The sequence below is a fragment of the Scyliorhinus torazame genome, chromosome 12 (genome assembly GCF_047496885.1).
Source record: "Scyliorhinus torazame isolate Kashiwa2021f chromosome 12, sScyTor2.1, whole genome shotgun sequence".
NCBI classification, from domain to species: domain Eukaryota; kingdom Metazoa; phylum Chordata; class Chondrichthyes; order Carcharhiniformes; family Scyliorhinidae; genus Scyliorhinus; species Scyliorhinus torazame.
Genome location: NC_092718.1, coordinates 88,469,515 through 88,491,789, shown reverse-complemented (window position 1 = coordinate 88,491,789; position 22,275 = coordinate 88,469,515). Strand labels below are relative to the sequence as shown.

Here is a 22,275-nt window from a genome sequence, read left to right as displayed (position 1 = left end):
AGGGGAGGGAGCGTGGTGCGGAGTGGGGTTGGCATCAATGGGGTCTTCAGGGACTTCTACGAGGAATTGTACCAATCCGAGCCCCCATGGGAGGAGGGAGGGATGGGCCGTTTCCTGGACCAATTGAGGTTTCCAAAGGTGGAAGAGGGACTGGTGGCGGGACTGGGGGCCCCGATTGGGCTGAGGATTGTGTGCCGCAGATCATCCATGAAGACCAGACGGGGTTTGTGAAGGGGAGACAGTTGAACGCGAATGTGCGGAGGCTTTTGAATGTTATCGTGATGCCGGCGAGGGAGGGGGAGGCGGAGATAGTGGTGGCGATGGACGCTGAGAAAGCCTTCGATAGGGTAGAGTGGGGGTACCTGTGGGAGGTGCTGAAGTGGTTCCGGTGTGGGGAGGGGTATGTCAGGTGGGTTAGGCTGTTGTATGAGGTCCCGATGGCGAGTGTGGCCACAAATAGGAGGATGTCCGAGTACCTTCGGTTGAAGCGAGGGACGAGACAGGGGTGTCCCCTGTCCCCCCTACTCTTCGCACTGGCGATTGAACCCCTGGCTATGGCACTGAGAGAGTCGAGGAACTGGAGGGGTTTGGTGCGGGGTGGGGAGGAGCATAGGGTGTCGCTTTATGCGGACGACCTGCTGCTGTATGTGGTGGACCCGGTGGGAGGAATACCAGAGATAATGAGGATCCTTAGGGAATTCGGGGACTTTTCGGGGTACAAGCTCAATATGGGGAAGAGCGAGCTGTTCGTGGTTCACCCAGGGGACCAGGAGAGGGGGATTGGCGAGCTCCCACTAAAAAGGGCGAAGAGGAGCTTCAGATATTTGGGGGTCCAGGCGGCCAGGAGCTGGGGGGCACTGCATAGGCTTAACTTTACAAGGCTGGTGGAGCAAATGGAGGAGGAATTCAAGAGGTGGGACGCGTTGCCGCTGTCCTAGGCGGGTAGGGTGCAGTCAATCAAAAATGACGGTGCTCCCAAGGTTTTTGTTCCTGTTCCAGTGCCTCCCCGTGTTTATCCCGAAGGCTTTTTTCATGGCGGGTTAACAGGAGTATAATGGGGTTTGTGTGGGCGCGAGGGACTCCGAGGGTGAGAAGGGTGTTCCTGGAGCGGAGTAGAGATAGGGGGAGGCTGTCGTTGTCCAACCTTTGTGGGTACTACTGGGCCACCAATGCGACGATGGTGCGCAAGTGGGTGATGGAGGGGGAGGGGGCTGCATGGAAGAGACTGGAGACGGCGTCCTGTGTGGGTACGAGTCTGGGGGCAATGGCGCCGCTGCCGCTCCGTCCAAGGAGGTATACCACGAGGCCGGTGGTGGTGGCGGCCCTCAAAATTTGGGGCAGTGGAGGCGGCATAGGGGGGAAGTTGGGGCCTCGGCGTGGACCCCATTACGGGGGAACCACCGGTGGGGGGGTTTTCAGGGTGGCACAGGGCAGGGATACGAAAGTTGGGGGACCTGTTTGTGGACGGGAAGTTCGTGAGCTTGGGTGAGCTGGAGGAGAAGTACGGGCTCCCCCCAGGGAACACCTTCAGGTACTTACAGGTAAGGCCGTTTGCCAGACGGCAGGTGGTGGAATTCCCACGGCTACTGCCACACACAGTACAGGACAGGGTGCTCTCGTGGGGGGGGGGAGGAGTGGGGAAGATCTCGGAAACTTACCAGGTGATGCAGGAGGAGGAGGAGGCCTCGGTGGTGGAGTTGAAAGGTAAGTGGGAGGAGGAGTTGGGAGAGGAGATCGAAGAGGGGACATGGGCAGATGCCCTAGGGAGGGTGAACTCTTCCTCTTTGTGCGCGAGGCTCAGCCTCATACAGTTTAAGGTTCTGCACAGGGCATACATGACCGGGACAAGGATGAGCCTGTTCTTTGGGGGTGAGGACAGGTGTGTTAGGTGCTCAGGGAGCCCAGCAAATCACACCCATATGTTCTGGGCATGCCCAGCGCTGGAGGAATTTTGGAAGGGCGTAGCGAGGACGGTGTCGAGGGTGGTAGGATCCAGGGTCAAACCGGGCTGGGGGCTCGCAATATTTGGGGTGGCAGAGGAGCCGGGAGTGCAGGAGGCGAAAGAGGCCGGAATTCTGGCCTTTGCGTCCCTGGTAGCCCTGCGAAGGATTCTCCTTCAGTGGAAAGATGCGAGGCCCCCAAGCGTGGAATCCTGGATCAATGATATGGCAGGGTTCATTAAATTGGAGAGGGTGAAATTCGCCTTGAGAGGGTCGGTACAAGGATTCTTTAGGCGGTGGCAACCGTTCTTAGACTTTCTGGCAGAACGATAGACATTGGTCAGTGGCAGCAGCAGCTCGGGGTGGGGGGGGGGGGGGGGGGGCGTGGGTTTACTCTGTTTTTGTTTTTGTTATTTACACTGGAGGGTCTGAGGGGGTGTATACACCTGTTGTGTTAAGTCGGGGTGTTAATGTTAATTTATTATTTATGTACGGGGGGAGGGGTTTGGGGGGTTGCTTTTTTAGATTGTGTTTTGTACTTAATCCTGTGGGTTCTTTTTTCTTTCTCATTTTGTTATTGATATTTTATGAAAACCTTTAATAAAAATTATTTTTTAAACAAAATTCAGGTAGTGCGAGGTTCCCCAGAATGAAGACATTTTTGGTTGCTTTTGTATCTCAGATAGAAGTCAATGATGTTTATTGGACAATAATACTTCTCTTTTAGCGATTGTGCTTGGGTTAGTTACATTTGGGATACCTGTGAAGTGAATATAGGAGGGTGGTATTAAACATGGGAACCATCTGAAATGTGTGGCTTAGTGCTACACTAAGAGAGTGACTGATTTTCTTAAATGGATCATGGGGACCTTTCTTTCTTCAATGTGATACAAGTGTCATGTGAGAGTCCCTTTGAGAAATGGGTGTTTATCAAATGGCTGCAGTGATGTCATTGTGTGGGTGGAGCTTGACTGTCTGTCTGCCTTTTACTTTCGTTTTTGAGCTGGCAGCCGCCGTGTGTTTTTAGTTTAGTTTTCAGAGGTGGGGAGCTGCATTTAAAGCAAGCAGCTGTATAATGATCTTTCTCTCTGCAAGCTAAAGAATGTCTCCAGATTATTGATGATTTCAAAGTAATATCTGTTTCTGTAGAGCATTTAAACCTGCTGTCTTTATTTGAAAAAGGATTCAACTTATGGATGTTGTTTGGGGAATTTATTAAGGGTTGCCTATAGAATATTGTATTTGGGAAAGTACCAGTGTTTGTAGTTGATAAGATGTTTACTGTGTGTTTATAAAATGTTAACTGGATTCATAGAATAAACATTGTTATGTTTTCAACATACTTTAGCTCTCTGTTGCATCACACCGGTAAAGTGGGCCCTTTTGCTCCCCATAACCAAAATCTATTTAAAGTTGCGAGTCAGGTGAACTCCATGATACACTTTGGTGTTCTCTAAACCCTGGCCCATAATAAATTGGGGGCATGTCCAGGATAAAAGTCTATTTTTTGTGATTGGATTGGCTCAATGAACTTAAAGATAGTGAGGGGTGAGCATATTTGTGTTTGCTTTTCAGGTGTGGTATACCAGTTTAAGTAGGGAGTGTGTTGTGTACAATGGCTCTTTCAGAGGCTCAGAAGTTTTTGGGGGTGGAGAACATCACATGCAGTACAACAGGGACTAAAAAAGGGCTTTTAGATTTGGCAAAAACATTGCTGTTAGCGTTACCTGATAGCACACGAAAAGAAGAGGTACTTGTGGCGCCAGCTGAGCATTTAAAATTGCTTGAGATACATCTCACTCAGTAGAAATGGCAAAAATTCAGTTCGCAATCAAGCAACTTGAACATGAAAAAGAATTAAAGCAGCTTGAATAGGAAACGAGATAAAAAGGGAGATACAGATCAGGGAAAAAGAAAAGGAGAGAGAAGAAAGAAATAAAGAAAGAATAGCCTTAGCAGAACAAAAAGAAAAAGAGAGGAAAGGGAAAAAGAGAGAGTTTGAACTTCAGAAAATGGCCATGAAACATGACAGTCAGTTAGAATTGGCGGATGTAGAGGGAAACGTACAGTTGGAGGATGGTGGTGAGGATAAAGAGAAAGTACTTGGTGGGGATCTATTTAAATATGTCTGAGCATTGCCAAGGTTTGATGAGAAGGAGGTGGAAGACTTTGTCATTTCATTTGAGAAGGTGGCTAAATAAATTAAATGGTCACGACATGTGGTTGGGGTATTACTGATTCAAACAAAGCTGGTAGGTAGGGCTCGTGAAGTGTTTGCATCACTGTCAGAGGAGGTATTTGGGAAGTATGAGGAGGTGAAAAAAATCCATCTTAGGTGCATATGAACTAGTGCCTGAAGCCTAAAGACAATGGTTTCGAAATTTAAGGATAGAACCTGGTCAAACATACATGGAGTTTGAAAGGATCAAACAAAGTAACTTTGATAGGTGGATAAGGGCTTTGAAAAGAGACCAAATGTATGAAGCTCTCAGAGAAATTATACTTTTGGAGGAGTTTAAACATTCAATTCCTGATGCAGTGAGAACTCATGTGGAAGAGCAGAGGGTTAAAACTGCGAGGTCAGCAGCAGAAATGGTAGATGATTATGAATTAGTTCATAAATCAAAGCTTGGTTTCCGACATCAGTTTCAGCCTGTGAGGGATTGAAACTGGGGAAAAGAGAAATTCTCAAATGGTGAAGGTAAAGGAGATCTGATGGGAGATCATAATGAAAGTGTACCTCGGATTAAAAATGAAATCCAGGAGGATGGAAGAGAAATTAAAAGTTTCAAATGTTTTCACTGTAATAAACTAGGCCATGTGAAGCCACAGTGTTGGTGGTTGAAGAAAAGCAGGAGGAAGGCTGATGTGGTAAAACAGGATAAGACAGTGGGGTTTGTTAAAGTGGTGAAGGAAATCCCAAGTGAAGCGAAGGAGGTGCAAAAGATTGTACAGGTGATTGATCAGAAGTTGCCAGATCTCTTTAAAGAATTTACTTGTGTGGGTAAAGTTTACTTGTGTATCAGGAGGAGCAGGTAAAGAAGTCACAATTTTAAGAGATACGGGAGAGTAGGAGATGAGGGGTTATGTAGTTTGGGAAGAATATTGCCAGAAAAGGTGGTAATATGTAGAATTCAGGGTAAGAAGAATAGTGTTCCATTATATAAGGTAAGGTTGGAAAGTCCAGTGAAGAATGGTGAAGTGGTAGTAGGAGTAACAGAGAAACTATCTGGTCCAGGAATACAGTTTATCTTGTGTCGCACGTGGGAGTGATGCCTACTGTGGTTGATAAACCAGTGGAAAATCAGACAACTGAAGTGTTGAAGGACAAATATCCTGGGATTTTTTTCGGATTGTTTAATGACATGGTCACAAAGTCACAGATTAAGACAAAAGGAGAAATCGAAGAGTGAAGATACAGTTGAAGTTCAATTATCAGAAACAATTTTTGATCAGATGGTTGGAAGAAAACAAGAACAGATGGAGGATGAGGCTGATATTTTTAAATTGGCGGAGTTACAACAGAAAGATATAGAAATAAAACGTATGTATGAGAAAACATCCACGGAAGAGGAATCTGATTGTTTCCCAGAATATTATTACAGTAAAAATATTTTATAATAAGAGAGCACTTAAACCAGCTGTCTTTATTTTTATTCTCCTCCTTTTTCACATTTTCTCCCAAATTTACACCCACCAACAATAAACAATAATCAGCAACAAATATGTCAATCCTCATAACATTAACAACAATCCCATCCTCCCACCAACCCCCAAACATTAGTCCGCATGTTTACATAAACAAATAGCAAAAAGGAATCAGGGATTACCCATAGCCACCCTTAATACACACAACCCCCCTCACCCCCCAACCCTCCCACCCACCCCCCCCCCCAACTAATGTTCGATGTTATCCAGTTCTTGAAAGTGCATAATAAATAATGCCCATGACTTGTAGAACCCCTCCGTCCTTCCGCTCAGTTCAAACTTAACCTTCTCAAGAGCCAAGAATTCCAACAGATCCCCCCCCCCCCCCCTGCCACGCCAAGGCACAGGGTGAAGAGGCTGCTCTCCATCCCAACAGGATCCACCTTTAGGCGATCAACGAGGCGAAGGCTACGATATCTGCCTCCGCACCCGTTTCCAACCCTGGCTGTTCCGACACCCTGAATATGGCCTCCCAGGTGGTGCATGTCAAAGAGACTCCACCTTGGAGATTACCCGAAAAACCTCCTTCCAATAATCCTCTAGCTTTGGACAGGACCAAAACATATGAACGTGATTAGCGGGGACCCCCCGCAACGCTCGCACACATTTTCTACTCCTTCAAAGAATCATCTCATCCTCGCCCTCGTGAGGTGTGCTCTGTATGCCACCTTCAGCTGCATCAGTCCCAACCTCGCACATGAGTTGGAGGCATTTACTCTCCGGAGCATCTCACACAAGACCCCCTCCTCTATAACCTCTTCCAACTCTTCCTCCCACTTTGCTTTGATCCCTTCCAGTGGTGCCTTATCCTCTTCCAAAATAGCTCCGTACACCGCTGACACTACCCCATTCTCCAGTCCCCTTGTCGTCAGCACCTCCTCCAGCAATGTGGAGGCCGGTTCCTCTGGGAAGCTCTGTATTTCCTTTCTGGCAAAATCCCAAACCTGCATGTATCGAAACATTTCTCCCTGCTCCGGCCCATACTTTGCTTCCAGCTCCTTCAATCCTGCAAACTGACCCCTAAGAAACAAATCTTTCAGCGTCATAATCACCTTCTCTTCCCATTTCCGGAAATTTCCATCCCACCTCCCTGACTCAAATCTATGGTTCCCCCAAATCGGCATTTCCCTTGACCCTGCCCCCAACCCTAAGTGGTGGCGAGACTGCCTCCAGATTTTCAATGAAGCTATTATTACTGGACTTCCTGGGTATTCCCCGGAGCTATTGGGAGCGGCGCTGTTGCTGGTGCTTTCAGTCCCGACCCCCTGTACATACTCTCCCCCATTCTGATGCACTGGGAATCAACCCCTCTGACCCAGCTCCACACCGTCTCCCAGTAGTAGTACATCAGGTTTGGAAGACCCAAACCCGCTGCCTGCTTTCCCCTCTGTAGCAGCACCTTTCGCACTCTGGCCACCTGCTGTCTTTATTTTAAAAAGGATTTAACTTACAGATGTTGTTTGGGGAAGTTATTCAGGGTTACCTATAGAATATTGTATTTGGGAAAGTGTCAGTGTTTGTAGTTGATAAGATATTTACTGTGTGTTTACTGTGTGTTTATAAAATGATAATTGGTTTCATAGAATAAATATTAGTTTGTTTTAAACACACTTTAGCTCTCTGTTCCATCACACCTGTAAAGTGGGCCCTTTTGCTCCCCATAACCAAAATCTAGTTAAAGTTGTGGGTCAGGTGAACTCCATGATATACTTTGGTGTTCTCTAAATCCTGGTCCGTAATACAAGAAATAACGGAGAGGAACATGGATAAATACTTTGTTTTCCACATAATCTCTGCAGCAATTCAAAAAATCTTTGCATTCTGCATTTCAGAACCAAAAAGTTCCATCGTCGATTACATTTCATTCAGAAGAGGATCAAAATGATGGAACTCTGGGCTTCCCGAATGACACAGTCACAAATAAGAAAGAGATAGTTTCTGTGAAAAAGATCAATAGAAAAACAGGTATCTTGGTTTGGAGAAGTGATGCTCGTAGTTAATCCAATGATGGTATTTGTCCTGGCATAAAGGATTTCAGTAAAGTATATTTGAGTACATTTCAAGGATGAATAAATGCTTGACATGACAATGTGACCACTGCAGCAGTGACTGAAGATACATTAACTCCGTGTCTTGCTGAACTATATAAATATCTTCAGCATTGGCAGATGTTGGGCAGCACAGTTGCACAAGTAATTAACACTGTGACTTCACAGCGACAGGTCCCAGGTTCGATTCCCTGCTGGGTCACTGTCTGTGCGGAGTCTGCACGTTCTCCCCGTGTCTGCGTGGGTTTCTTCCGGCTGCTCTGGTTTCTTCTCACAGTCCAAAGACGTGCAGGTTAGGTGGATTGGTCATGATAAATTGCCCTTAGTGACCAAAAAAGGTTAGGAGGGGTTATTGTGTTACGGGGACAGGGTGGAAGTGAGGGCTTAAGTGGGTCGGTGCAGACTCGATGGGCCGAATGGCCTCCTTCTGCACTGTATGTTCTATGTTCCATTTATCATTCAAACAATAAACAACCTTTACGTGCACCAAGAATTACATTTAATTTATTCAAGTTCTGTCCATGATCTTTTTTATTTATTTCACAGTTGTTTGTTCTGGAAATACTTTGGGATCTACAAATGTACAAGTGATCAAAGAGACTGAAAGTAGAAGATACAGTTTGAGAAACAGAGAGAGAAAGGTTTACACCGAAGAAAGGGAACTTTGTGATGATGACTACCTGTGTATGTACAAAGTATATCCAATCCTTGGGTCAGGAAAAATTTATTGGGAGATTTGGTGTGATGACATTAGGCCTTGGTAAACGAGGGCATTGCGATAACAATGAACATGGCATTGTGGCAGGAGAGGAGTGCAAGCCTGTGCTTGCCTGTCACTAATTCTTCATTACCTTAATCACAAAAATTATCCTAAACTATGGGTTATTATTCTGAAATGTTGTGATATAATAGAATCTGACTTCTTTTGTAAACTAAAGGCCTCTGATTTTAGGGAAGAACAGACTCATTTCAATTGAATACATTTTATTACATTTATACAATTACTGTAAGAATCAAGTATTGGAAGGGATGTGGTTAGAAAATCATATAATTCAAAGTATAGTATAAATTGTGGATTGGCTCTAGGTCCAAGTGTGATTTGTCTCAAGGTTTAGAGAAACATTTGTAACTGGCTCTGTGTTAGCTTCATTCAAATAATAAAACTGTAATCCAGAGGAAGTAATATCTGATTGTATTATGATCTTCACACTTCTTTGAATTTCAGTCTCCACATTCAAAGTTCCCTTGCTATTTTGGGATCAGACTATAACCCAAAATAATCTCAGGAGGCCCTGAGACAGAAAAAATATTTATTAACCAATGCATTGGGAGAGTACAATCTCAGAAAAAAATCTGGAGCTGGCTCTATAGAACTGAGAAACCAAGTAATATTTATACATTGTAGATCACGTAGACAAAGGCATTATTTACATTTAATCATTGTCTGGTTCTAACTTTACATTAAACAAATTACAGGTGTTTACCCAGGCAGAGTGAGTATTTTCTCCCCTTATCGTTCTCTGGCTCTTTCCCTAATCTCTTGTTGTCAGCGTGTTGGTTGTGTCTGTGTCTTTACATCTTAGAAAACCAAGTGTAAGATCTACACTTTCCTGTTGTTGCATATATTAAGTAACACTTACCATGCAACTAACAATGCAGAATCTTGTCTGTCCATTTCGGGTGCCAAGTAATTTTATTTGGTATCTATTGATCGATTATAACAGAAATTCTTGTTACAGAATTTACAAGGTTCTCAGTTCAGCCCTTGCCTGCAAAAGACTGTTTTGAGAATCAGATTATCCTCAGTAACTTACAGAATGACTTGAATTCAAAATACAATGGCAGTAACGGTTTGTTTGCATGAAGCAAAACTGCTGCGTAGGTTAGAACTAGAAATGGAAAATATGAAACAAAGATAGCAGATAGGTTCTTAGGCAAAAAGTATAGGATGATTCTAGAATGGAAATAATAGCCTAAAACTATTACTGTTTTAGGAATTTGTTATCAGTCTAAGTCAATCTATTCCTGCCCCGATAACATGCTGATTGGTTTGGATGGGTCTTCAATACATTTGATTCGATGATTGGGTTGTCAACCTTCAATATGCAACATTAACTGGAATTATCAGTCATGTTGCATCTTCGAATTCTTTCGTGTATGTCGTATGCAAAATCTGTTCTTATTGCACTGGTATGCGCTTTGTCTTATGATTCCTTCTTTCGGACAATGGAAGGCTCATATGAACTCTAATGTCAACCTGACCTTCATTGGAAATGTGGCACTTGCTCAGCTCATTGCAAGCTGTTCCTTGCAAACAGATATCCATTTTGCAGAAGCAAGCAATGTCCATTTTGCAAAGGCAAGCAATATCCATTTTGCACAGTCATGATGGAATCCATTTTAAATGGTTTCTGATTGAGCTTTTTAAGTCAATTATTAATTCAACTTATTAATTAGCCCTCTTTTAACTATAAGAAATAACTAGTTTCTTTCACCAAGTTAGACTGAAAAACATGTTATTGAGGGCCTCACAGGTGGCTTGGAAAAATAAGTTTTCACAGGTCACTGAAATCTAGTTGGACTGAAAAACACGCCATTGAATGTCTCACAGGTGGCTTTTATTGCTACGTAAGCATTCAATTAGTCCCATTTGAGTCTTTTGCTACATTGTGAAATTTTCTTCTACTGTTCTAATATGCTGATCAAAAAACTCCCTGCAATCCTTTAATGGACTATAATTATTATTTGCCCTGAAAAATCGTTGTCATTAAACCACATTCATTAGTTCCCCTCCTACACTGCCCACTCATACCTTATCAGGTGGAGCATGGTTTTGGGAAACGTTTGCCAGAGTTTTCATTGTTACTGTTCCTGATGTCAGTGTTGCCTTCTTGGAATGAAGGACTGAATATATTGCCCAGAACAAAATCTTGTATACAACAGAGTGGGGAAGATCTGACTGGCACTGTATGTAATTTTCAGTAAGGAAGGTGCCCAGTTACTTTCAGCACCTGATTAATCACAGAAAGATCCTACTTCTATTGGCAGACTGAATTCTAATGAAACGATAAAGACCATGGGTGGGATTTTCCGGTCTGCCAGCCGGGTTTTCCTGCGCAGCGTGCCACCGCCGGCAGCGGGATTCTCCGTTCCTGTGGCCAGCCAATGGGGTTCACCATTGTGGCCACCCCACGCCGTTGGGAAATTGCAGGCGTGGGTGTGATGCCTGTGGATAGGAGGATCCTGCTAACAGAGAATTCAGCTGCATACCAATGATAGGTCATCTGCCTCTTCTCTGTAAAAGCCCCACTCACCTTCATGAAACCTAAATAATGAACGTAAGCCCTTATTCATCTTTAATTATATTTGTTATTTGATAGTTTGTGAAGACTGCGAGACATTTTTTATTGAAGAATGCCCTGTGCATGGTCCTCCAGTATTTATCAAGGACACGGTTGTTGAATTCAGCCAACCAGACAGAGCACGTTTAACCCTTCCAGAGGGTCTCAGCATTGCAACCTCAAAAATTCGAAAAGCCGGTCTTGGTGTGTGGAATGAAGGGAAGATTATTCCCAAAGGAGTTCACTTTGGACCCTATGAAGGAGTCGTATCAAATGAAGAATCAGCTGCTATCAGTGGATATTCATGGATGGTAAGTTCCTAAAATGGTATTCAAGTTTCTTACTTGTTTGAAAAGAAAGTTCAGGCCTTATTTGAATGCAATTAAAAAGATTTTTTTTTAGAATACCCAATATCTTTTTCCAATTAAGGGACAATGTAGCGTGGCCAATTCACCTAACCTGCACATCTTTGTGTTGTGAGGGTGAAACGCACGCAGACACGGGGAGAATGTGCAAACTCCACACAGACAGGGACCCGGTGCTGGGATTGAATCCGGATCCTCAGCGCTGCAGGCAGCAGTCCTAATCACTGCTCCACCGTGCTTCCCTTTTTGAATGCAATTTCAATAATTTATTGCAGGTTTTTGTTCCTGGTTGCTGCTGGGTGCAACTGATGAGTTGGAAACAATTGAAGACAAAATTAGTTTCGCTCTGATCTTTCTCATATTGATCTGGCCGTAAAACTTGTAGAGTTGTTCACAACTGAAGTCTACTATTACTGGGTATGTTCATTGGAGGTCTGGTAGTAACCAAGGAACTCATTGAGCAGCAGACACCGCTAACAAGAAGCAAGAAAGCAAACAAACCTAAATCAGACTAAAACCCACTTTTCTCTCTCCATGTCGACCGACTTATTTTTTTTCTCTTCTCACTTCCCTGCTCGCACCTTTTTCTCACCTCAGCTGATTTTGTGATTCCCTCTGTTTCTCTGCTCCGTCCTCGTCCTCTGTGCCTGAACCAGTTCTTCTCCACCATCTCCTTCTCTTCCATCTCTGTTTTCTATCTTCCCTCCATTTAGTTTATTGATACATCTTCACAGACACATAAGGAAGATGATACGAGGGATCAGGATTATTGGGTCTTTGGTTGAGTTGAGACTTTCATGGGTCTGTAGATGATGGGTGCATTGAATGTTTTCAAAATTAACCTGATGATTTCCCCATGTTGGGAAACTGATTTCATTTGGGGAGCAATGGATTAGATCTTTGAGGCAGCTGTCATAATATACACCAGTATGTCATGGTGCAGACACACACACGCACAGTGATGGACATGCAGTGGGACCAATCAGCATACACAACACCGCAGCCAATCACCAGTGAGAGCACACGCACTATAAAGACAGGGGACAGGAGAGTTCCCGCTCATTCTAGTAGCACACAGCTCAGAGCACAGAGCTCACAGCCTGCAACACAGACATTCACCATGTGCTGAGTGCATCACCTGGTTAGGACTGGGCAAGGGTCAACAGTTAAAGCTGGTATTGCATTTACCCACAGTTTAAGCATGTTAATATAGTTAACCTTACAATAAAATAGAGTTGCACCACTTCAAGTGATGGTGACCTGTTTGTGATCCAGAACACCCAACACTTCATGGTACCAGGAGTGAACTGGTTCAGTCCAGATAACCATACCTCAGCGTACAGTGACAACCAGCAACGATACCCAGGCAAGATGTTCAAGATCCGGGCTCTGCAGCAGCTCCCGTGCCACGGCGATCTCCACAAAAACTGGCGGGCATTTCGGCAAAAGTTTGAAATCTTCCTGCTGGCAGCCGAACTAGAAGACCTGGCCGATCCTGAAAAAACAGAGCTTCACCTCACCATCGCCAGTGCCAGAGCAGAAGAAATCTTTTAAAAATTCAAGTTCTCCAAGGGGCAAAACAGGAGCGACTTTCAGGCAGCCCTGGACAAATTCGGCAAATACTGTGAGGAAAACACACTCCATCCTGCAAGGAAAGGTAAGAGAAGCGCCAGTACTCACCTCGAGGCCGAAACCCCGGAGCAGAGAACGATTTTGGTTGGCGGCCATCTTTCTAAAGGGATTGCACTTGCGCAGTTGCGCGACGCCGCGCATGCGCAATCACGAAAACAGCCATCAGTAAAGGAACCGCGTCTGCGCATGTGCAAACGCCTCCTACGTGCTACGTCACGCGCGTCATGATGTCAGAGGCCCCGGACCACGCCCATTTAAAGGGGAAACGTCCCAAATCAAAGAAAGAATCTTTTAAAGCTGTAAAACAACCTTCCTTCACCTGGAATGACAGCACAATGCCTCAAATTGAACCAGGAAATGAAATAAACCTCCGAAGAACCCTACAACAAGCAGTTACCTACCCCCAAACCGAGTCCAATTCTGACTTCCCGCAGACCAGTGACACCGAGGACCCGAGGGAGCCTTTTCGAGTCGCTGTTACAACAAAGAACAGGCTGTCTCTGAATCAAAACCACCAGCCGCTGTCGGTGCACAGCATTGATCCAGACGACGAGTGCTGTGCCACTCTGATGGTCAACCAGAATTCGTCGTCCACCTCAGAGACTTGACTTATGAGTTTTACGATGTTGGACTCTTTGATCTGTTCTGTTATCCTGTTTCATCATTCCAGTAGTTTGTATATAATGTTCATTTCGTTGTTGGTGTGACACCCTATTTCTCGGCACCAGGCACCTTCCCGTGTAAATAGATTAGCCTCATGTACATAGTCATGTAAATAACACGCACACACATAGTCAGGTACATTCACTACACAATATTTATTGTCACGCAGGCACATATTCTTTATATAAAAGGGGGGATGTCATAATATACACCAGGATATCATAGTGCAGACACACACACACACACACTGATGGACATGCAGTGGGACCAATCAGCATACACAACACCGCAGCCAATCACCAGTGAGAGCACACGCACTATAAAGACAGGGGACAGGAGAGTTCCCGTTCATTCTAGTAGCAGCCAGCTCAGAGCACAGCTCACAGCCTGCAACACAGACATTCACCATGTGCTGAGTGCATCACCTGGTTAGGACTGGGCAAGGGTCAACAGTTAAAGCTGGTATTGCATTTACCCACAGTTCAAGCATGTTAATATAGTTAACCTTACAATAAAATAGAGTTGCACCACATCAAGTGTTGGTGACCCGTTTGTGATCCAGAACACCCAACACATCAGCAGCTGAGTGGGAAATGGTTAGATCGGGCCAAACTAATGTAAGGAGGAAGATGAGGAAGAGATGGCAACATGACAGAGAGCATGGACTTGACTTAATTCAGGGACCATTCCTCACTTTGCAAAGCTCCCTGAGAGTGTTCACCAATTCTGTGTTTGTTGCTTTTATGGAGCTCTATGCTTTCTAATTCAGAGGTATAGTCACAGAAAACAGATAAGGATTTGTTTAAGGTTTACTGAAAGATGTGGGAGGCCAAGACTAGCTTTTTTCAATTTATGTTCTGCTTGATCTCTTGTTAAAATAAAGGTAAAATTGATTTTCTAACTTTGAAGATTTCCAATCCTGTTATTAAAATACCTTTCTGCAGATCAGTAAAGGCAAGCAAGATTTTGAGTATATTGATGCGAAGGATGAATCTAATTCAAATTGGATGAGGTAAGGGAAGGCTGATACAATATCATCAGGATCTGAGAACCTTGGGCCCAACCAATCTCCTTGGCTCTCCCTCTGTCTCACAATGTCTCCTTCGTTGCTTCACACTCCTCAGCTGCAGCATAATGCCGCAGGAGAATCTGCTCAACAGGCAGACAGCTTCACAATCTGGGTGGCTGTGGCAACATTGGGCGGCATTTAACATAAACATTTTGAAGTTCATTTGTGGCGTGTTTTGCAGGGAGTTTCTCACCGGATCTGACAGTGAGTTTCCCACTGCTGTGAAACAACGTTTAGGGCGGGATTCTCCCACTGCGTTCGCCCAGCTACCAGAGAACCCCACCTGAGGTCAATGGATTTTTCCAATGTCGGCATACCGATCGTGGCGTTCTTACAGCGGGCGGGGTGGAAGAATCCAGCACGTAGTCACTTATTTGGGTGCAAGAAATTTCTCTCCGGTTTAGGGCACACTTGGGGCGGAATCTAACGCAAAAGTTTCGAAGTACATTTGTGGCGGGTTTCTCCCGCCAATTGGTGGCAGGAAGGGGATGGGCACTGGATTGGGGATGATGGGCACTGGATTGGGGATGATGGACACTGGATTGGGGATGAAGGACACTGGATTGGGAATGATGGACACTGGATTGGGGGTGATGGACACTGGATTGGGGATGATGGACACTGGATTGGGGATGATGGGCACTGGATTGGGGATGATGGACACTGGATTGGGGATGATGGCCACTGGATTGGGGATGATGGACACTGGATTTGGGATGATGGGTACTGGATTGGGGATGATGGACACTGGATTGGGGATGATGGACACTGGATTGGGGATGATGGCCACTGGATTGGGGATGATGGACACTGGATTGGAGATGATGGGCACTGGATTGGGGATGATGGGCACTGGATTGGGGATGATGGACACTGGATTGGGGATGATGGGCACTGGATTGGGGATGATGGACACTGGATTGGGGATGATGGCCACTGGATTGGGGATGATGGACACTGGATTTGGGATGATGGGTACTGGATTGGGGATGATGGACACTGGATTGGGGATGATGGACACTGGATTGGGGATGATGGCCACTGGATTGGGGATGATGGACACTGGATTGGAGATGATGGGCACTGGATTGGGGATGATGGGCACTGGATTGGGGATGATGGACACTGGATTGGGGATGATGGGCACTGGATTGGGGATGATGGGCACTGGATTGGGGATGATGGGCACTGGATTGGGGATGATGGACACTGGATTGGGGATGATAGACAGTGTATTGGGGATGATGGACACTGGATTGGGGATGATGGGCACTGGATTGGAGATGATGGACACTGGATTGGGGATGATGGGCACTGGAATGGGGATGATGGGCACTGGATTGGGGATGAAGGGCACTGGATTGGGGATGATGGGCACTGGATTGGAGATGATGGACACTGGATTGGGGATGATGAGCAATGTGTGGGGATGATGAGCATTGGGTGGGGATGATGAGCATTGGGTGGGGATGATGAGCATTGGGTGGGGATGGTGGACATTTGATTGGGGATAATAGGGAGGCACGGTGGTTAGCACTGTTGCATCACAGTTCCAGGGTCCCAGGTTCAATTCTGGCCTCGGTTTACTGTCTGTGTGGAGTTTGCGCTTTCTCCCGGTGTCTGCGTGGGTTTCCTCCAGGTGCTCCGATTTCCTTCCACTGTCCAAAGAAGTGCAGGTTAGGTGGATTAGTTATGCTAAATTGCCCTTAGTGTCTAAAATTTAGATTAGGTTGGGTTATGAGGATAGGAAGGAGGTGTAGGTTTAAGTAGGGTACTCTTTCCAAGGGCTGGTGCAGACCTGATGGGCTGAATGGCCTCCTTCTGCACTGTAAATTCTATGAACTGTGCCGGCGAGTTCCCCACTGCTATCAAATGACACTTAGGTCACGATTCACCCAAAAGGAAACAAAGTCCCCAGCCAGCGCGTTTAGCCGTGTGTTTCCCGACACCCACAGTGCCGAGAAATACATAGCAATTCAACGTGACGCATTGAATAAGGGGCCTGAACGGAGAACGTGCAGCCGAGGCCTCACATACCCCGTTTTGTGAAGTGGGGATCTCCATTCGCCAGGATTCCCCATTATAGCGAGGGATCGGATGGCATTTAAAAACGGCATCCCGATCTCCGAAGCCCCTGAAATAATCCTCGACGACCTCCCCCCACCAAGCCCAAACGTAATGGGAGGGTCCCCGACCCAAACACCCATGCTGGACAACCCCAGCTCATCGTGCATGCAAATTGCCAGTTTAGCAGTGCTAACCTAGCACGCTGCCAGTGCCTATGCCAGTTGGCAATGCCACCTGGGTACCTAGGCAGTGCTAGGCTGGCACACAGGTGGCACTGCCAGGTTACCAGCTGACACTGCCGGGATGCCAGGCTGGCACTGCCAGGATACCCACGTGGCATCAGTAGTGCCAGAGCACCATCCTTCCCTTTATTTTTAAATACATTTAGAGTACCCAATTCATTTTTTCCAATTAAGGGACAATTTAGCGTGGCCAATCCACCTTCCCTGCACATCATTGGATTGTGGGGATGAAACCCATGCAAACAGGTGGAAAATGTGCAAACTGCACACGGACAGTGACCCAGAGCCGGGACCGAACCTGGGACCTCGGCACCATGAGGCAGCAGTGCTAACCACTGCGTCTCCATGCTGCCCTCGCACCATCCTTCCCAAAGGGCATGTGGCTATGGGCCTCTGATCCCCTTGGGGACTTCCATGAGCACCTTTCCCTCTGGTCCCCGTTTGAGGGGACCAGTGCTGAACGGTGCTCAGCCGAGGTCTCTGAGGCGAAAGGGTTGAATCCCAAAGTCTGAGGTACCTCGGGAATTTGCACATTAGAGTGATTCTTACTGCCTCGCTCTAATGTGCAGCTTTGCAAAAAAGTGATCCCGCCCATTATGGGCAGGATTTACATTGCAACGTCTCGCGAGATCCAACAGGAGTGGAGTCTCCCAGCTTTCATCATGAAATGAAATGAATGAATGAAAAGAAAATTGCTTATTGCCACAAGTAGGCTTCCAATGAAGTTACTGTGAAAAGCCCCTAGTCGCCACAGGCGACGGAATGTGGCGACTAGGGGCTTTTAACAGTAATTTCATTGCAGTGTTAATGTAAGCCTACTTGTGACAATAAAGATTATTATTATTCCTTCACACATCCCAAACGGATTCCAGTGGGTAGGCCTGCTATGTAGCATGTGGGAGTGATTGCCCAGCATCCCAATGGGACCTTGATGCATGGACAGTGTGCCCGAACACTGTGGGACGCAACACCTAGAATGCAGCGGCCAGCATCCGAACACCACCGAGTATATTCCGGCCTGCACCGGAGAGGGGACCAGCACCCGGTCTAGGTCACGTTGTCTGGGGCACAAGGTCTGTAATCCGGTGAGCAGGGCCCCCCACTGCGACCGGATGTGTGTGAGCCGCGCGTATCGATGCAGGGAGGGCTGGGGAGGAGGTGCAATGGAGGAATGGCGGGTCCGGGATGGAAAACATCGCTGGTTGCTGTTCTCGCACCCTCTCAAATCCCTTACAGGTTTTACACATGATGGACGATATCTTGGACCCCGCGGAACATGCCCTAGTGGTGCTGCTGGCAGGCCGGAGGAGACAGCCGCGGCAGAGTCGACAGAGACTCGAGGTGGCGGCACAAATGCAGGGCACTGCCCCATACCCTGAGGTCCCGGCCATCCAGCAGGTAAGGGAAATAACCAGAGGGGGAGGCCCGAAACAGCAGAAGGTGTACAGGCGTCACTGGCCTTTCAAACAGATGACGGACAGCATGTGCAGCAGAAGGCTCCACCTCAACAAGAGGGTGCTGTAGCACCTGTGCCATGTCCTTGCAGACTTGGCACCAGGTGGAGGAGGAGGATACCCACCCCACTGGCCGTCAAGGTTACCACAGCCCTGAACATTTCCACCTCAGAATCATTCCAGGGCTCAAGCGAGGACATGTGTGGCATTTCACAAGCTACAGCCCACAAGTGCATCCATGAGGTCACAGGTGCCCTGCTTGCCCAGGCAGAAAACCATTTCAACTTTGACATGGACCAGGCGCAACTGGATGACCGGGCAGCAGGATTCTGCTCCATCGCCGGATTTAAGGGGCTAATAGATAATACGCATGTCGCCTTGCATGCACCTGATAGTCTGGGAGTGCCCGACATCAACAGGAAGTGGTTCCACTCCCTGTGAACATCCAGCTTGTGTGCAACCACCACATGAAGATCAAACACGTGTGTGCACTCTTCCCAGGAAGTGTGCATGTCAGCTACATCCTGAGGCAGTCGGACGTCCCCGGCCTCTTGGAGGACCACCGCAGGATGGCGGGTTTGCTCTTAGGGGTTAAGGGATATCCGCTGAGGACCTGGCTGTGACGACAGTATGGAGGGTGATGACCGATTTTGAGACTTGGCACAACGATGCCTATGCAGCCACTTGGACTGTCATTGAGCGGTGCATCGGACTCCTCAAAATGCGGTTCCAATGCCTTTCCCTCTGGTGGTGCACTGCAGTACACCCCCGGAGCGTTACAACTTTGTGGTGGTCTGCTGTGTCCTCCACAACCTGACTCAGCTGCTGGGCCACGTGCTGGAGGTGGAGGGGGAGGAATATGTGGCCATCTCCGAGGCGGAAGATGAGGAGGCAGCGGACAAGGGTGGGCTGGATGATGAGCCCGGGGAGGACCTGCGGGACCACCCAATGAGTGGCTAGGGTCCAGAAAGATCGGAGGACCAGAGATGCCTTCATCCTCGCACACCTCACATAGGATGTGGCCCCGGTAGTCATTCCCCCTCTCACCACCCATTACCGCCCGCCATCCCTCTGCCATCCCCCTCTCCCCCTTTTCCATACTCTCCCCGCACCCCATCCCCACTTCCCACCTTCCCAGCGTTGGTGTAACAATATTCCAGGGCGATGGGATTGTCTCACCGGGTCACGGTGGACGGAAGGGGGGTGATAATGGCCCGCAGAGTGCTGAGCGCTGATGCTCCTCAATCTATGCCATAGCCTGACCCCTGCCTGTCTGCTGAGATCTCGCTCACATTCATCACCTATTCATGGTGTGCCTGGAGGGTAGGGGAGGAGCTGAGGACCCCATGACTGGGGGTATGGGGAATTGGATTGGTACTCGGTCGCAATTGCAGAAGAAAGTGCCAGAGGTGCCATCCTGATCGAGGCCAACAGACGTCAATGCTGTACAGAAGTGTCCCCAACTGCCCTGATCTCCCGATAATGCCTCACTCACCCCAACCCTCCCAGACCTCCACACCCTTCCCCCGCAATGACCCTTTCCCACTACCCCCACATACCCCCTATTCCATCCCTTACTCCCAACCACCAGTGCCCCATTGGTGATCTCGATCTGATTAGCCTCCCGTGCTCTACTGCTGCGTCTAGGTGTGACCCCAGGATGCACGTCAGAGGTGGAGGCAGCCAGCTGCTTACCACGTCCCTTAGCCCTCGATGCCCGATGTGTGTCCTCTGGGAGAGGAGGGCACTGGCGCATTTGCCCATGGCACATGCCTCGCCTTGGGCCACTGTACCAGTTGCTGCCTGCGAGACGCGCCGTAGTCAGGGGAGTGGAATTTGTGGGTGCAGGTGGCTGCCATCGGCACTACGTAGGATGGCACCGGATTGACACTCAGCACCCCCTCCTCCTGGTCGGTGCTCAGAGCACCCTGAGATTCACATCGGAATGGGGGAGGGAAACTGGCTTGAGCCACGAGTACCCCTGCTTCATCTGGCTCTGCAACAATGGCACCGAGGAGACCAGCCCCAAGATTCGAGGATGCAGATCTGGTAAGGCTCCTAGACGCTGTGGAGGCCAGGATGAATGTCCTGTTCCCCCCAGGGTCCAGGAGAGTCAGCCACAGGGCAGCCAGTGCTGCCTGGGATGAGGTGGCAGCAGTTGTGAGTTTGGGGAGTGTGACTAGGCGGATTGGCCTTCAGTGCAGAAAAAGGTCAATGACCTACACCGGGCAGCACGAGTGATGCCAGTGTCTCCTGCCCCCCCCAAACACCCCAAGGGAGCATAAACCACCCATTGACCATGTGAACCCCAAACCTCCCTCCATCCCCTCTCCCTTCAACCCCATCCCAACACTCCCTTCACACCCCGTTTCCACCACTGTGAACCACGCATGTTGCTAATGATACCCCCTCTGCGTCTCCTCAGGAAAGCTCTCCCATAATCGTCAGGAGAGGGCCCAGACTGGCGGAGGTGTGTCAGATTTCACAATCCTCACTTCCTTGGGGGAGCGGGCCTTGGAGGCGACCAGGGTGGTCGAGGACAAGGCGGTCACCCTTGCGGAGGCTGGCAGACGCCGCAGAGGTGAGGAACCTCCAGGCTCCACCTGTAGGACCTGGCAAAGCGTTCCTGACTGAGCTAAAGAACATAGAACAGAGAGAATATAGCACAGAACAGGCCCTTCGGCCCACGGTGTTGTGCCGAACCTTTGTCCTAGATTAATCATAGATTATCATTGAATTTACAGTGTAGAAGGAGGCCATTCGGCCCTTTGAGTGTGCAACGGCTCTTGGGAAGAGCACCATACCCAAACTCAACACCTCCACTCAACACCAAGGGCAATTTTGGACATTAAGGGCAATTTATCATGGCCAATCCACCTAACCTGCACATCTTTGGACTGTGGGAGGAAACCGGAGCACCTGGAGGAAACCCACGCAGACACGGGGAGGATGTGCAGACTCCGCACAGACAGTGACCCATGCCGGAATCGAACCTGGGACCCTGGAGCTGTGAAGCAATTGTGCTATCCACAATGCTACCATGTTGCCCTTAAGAACAAATAAATCTACATTATATAATTTTTCCGTAATCCATGTGCCTATCCAATAGCTGCTTGAAGGTCCCTAATGTTTCCGACTCAACTACTTCCACAGGCAGTGCATTCCATGCCCCCACTACTCTCTGGGTAAAGAACCTACCTCTGATATCCCTCCTATATCTTCCACCTTTCACCTTAAATTTATGTCCCCTTGTAATGGTTTGTTCCACCCGGGGAAAAAGTCTCTGACTGTCTACTCTATCTATTCCCCTGATCATCTTATAAACCTCTATCAAGTCGCCCCTCATCCTTCTCCGTTCTAATGAGAAAAGGCCTAGCACCCTCAACCTTTCCTCGTAAGACCTACTCTCCATTCCAGGCAACATCCTGGTAAATCTTGTTTGCCAAAGCTTCCACATCCTTCCTAAAATGAGGCGACCAGAACTGTACACAGTACTCCAAATGTGGCCTTACCAAAGTTTTGTACAGCTGCATCATCACCTCACGGCTCTTAAATTCAATCCCTCTGTTAATGAACGCTAGCCCACCATAGGCCTTCTTCACAGCTTTATCCACTTGAGTGGCAACTTTCAAAGATGTATGAACATAGACCCCAAGATCTCTTTGCTCCTCCACCTTGCCAAGAACTCTACCGTTAACCCTGTATTCCGCATTCATATTTGTCCTTCCAAAATGGACAACCTCACA

The 22,275-nt window shown here is 47.6% G+C and overlaps 1 protein-coding gene across 1 annotated transcript in view; it reads left to right on the top strand.

Annotated features, from left to right (window-relative positions):
- The window catches only part of LOC140387074 (uncharacterized), a 230,434-nt gene that overhangs the window by 19,290 nt on the left and 188,869 nt on the right, over positions 1-22,275 (top strand). Inside the window, 4 exon segments of the mRNA XM_072470085.1 lie at positions 7,481-7,613; positions 8,243-8,380; positions 11,077-11,348; positions 14,642-14,709. Of these exon segments, the coding sequence (XP_072326186.1) occupies positions 7,481-7,613; positions 8,243-8,380; positions 11,077-11,348; positions 14,642-14,709 (611 nt within the window).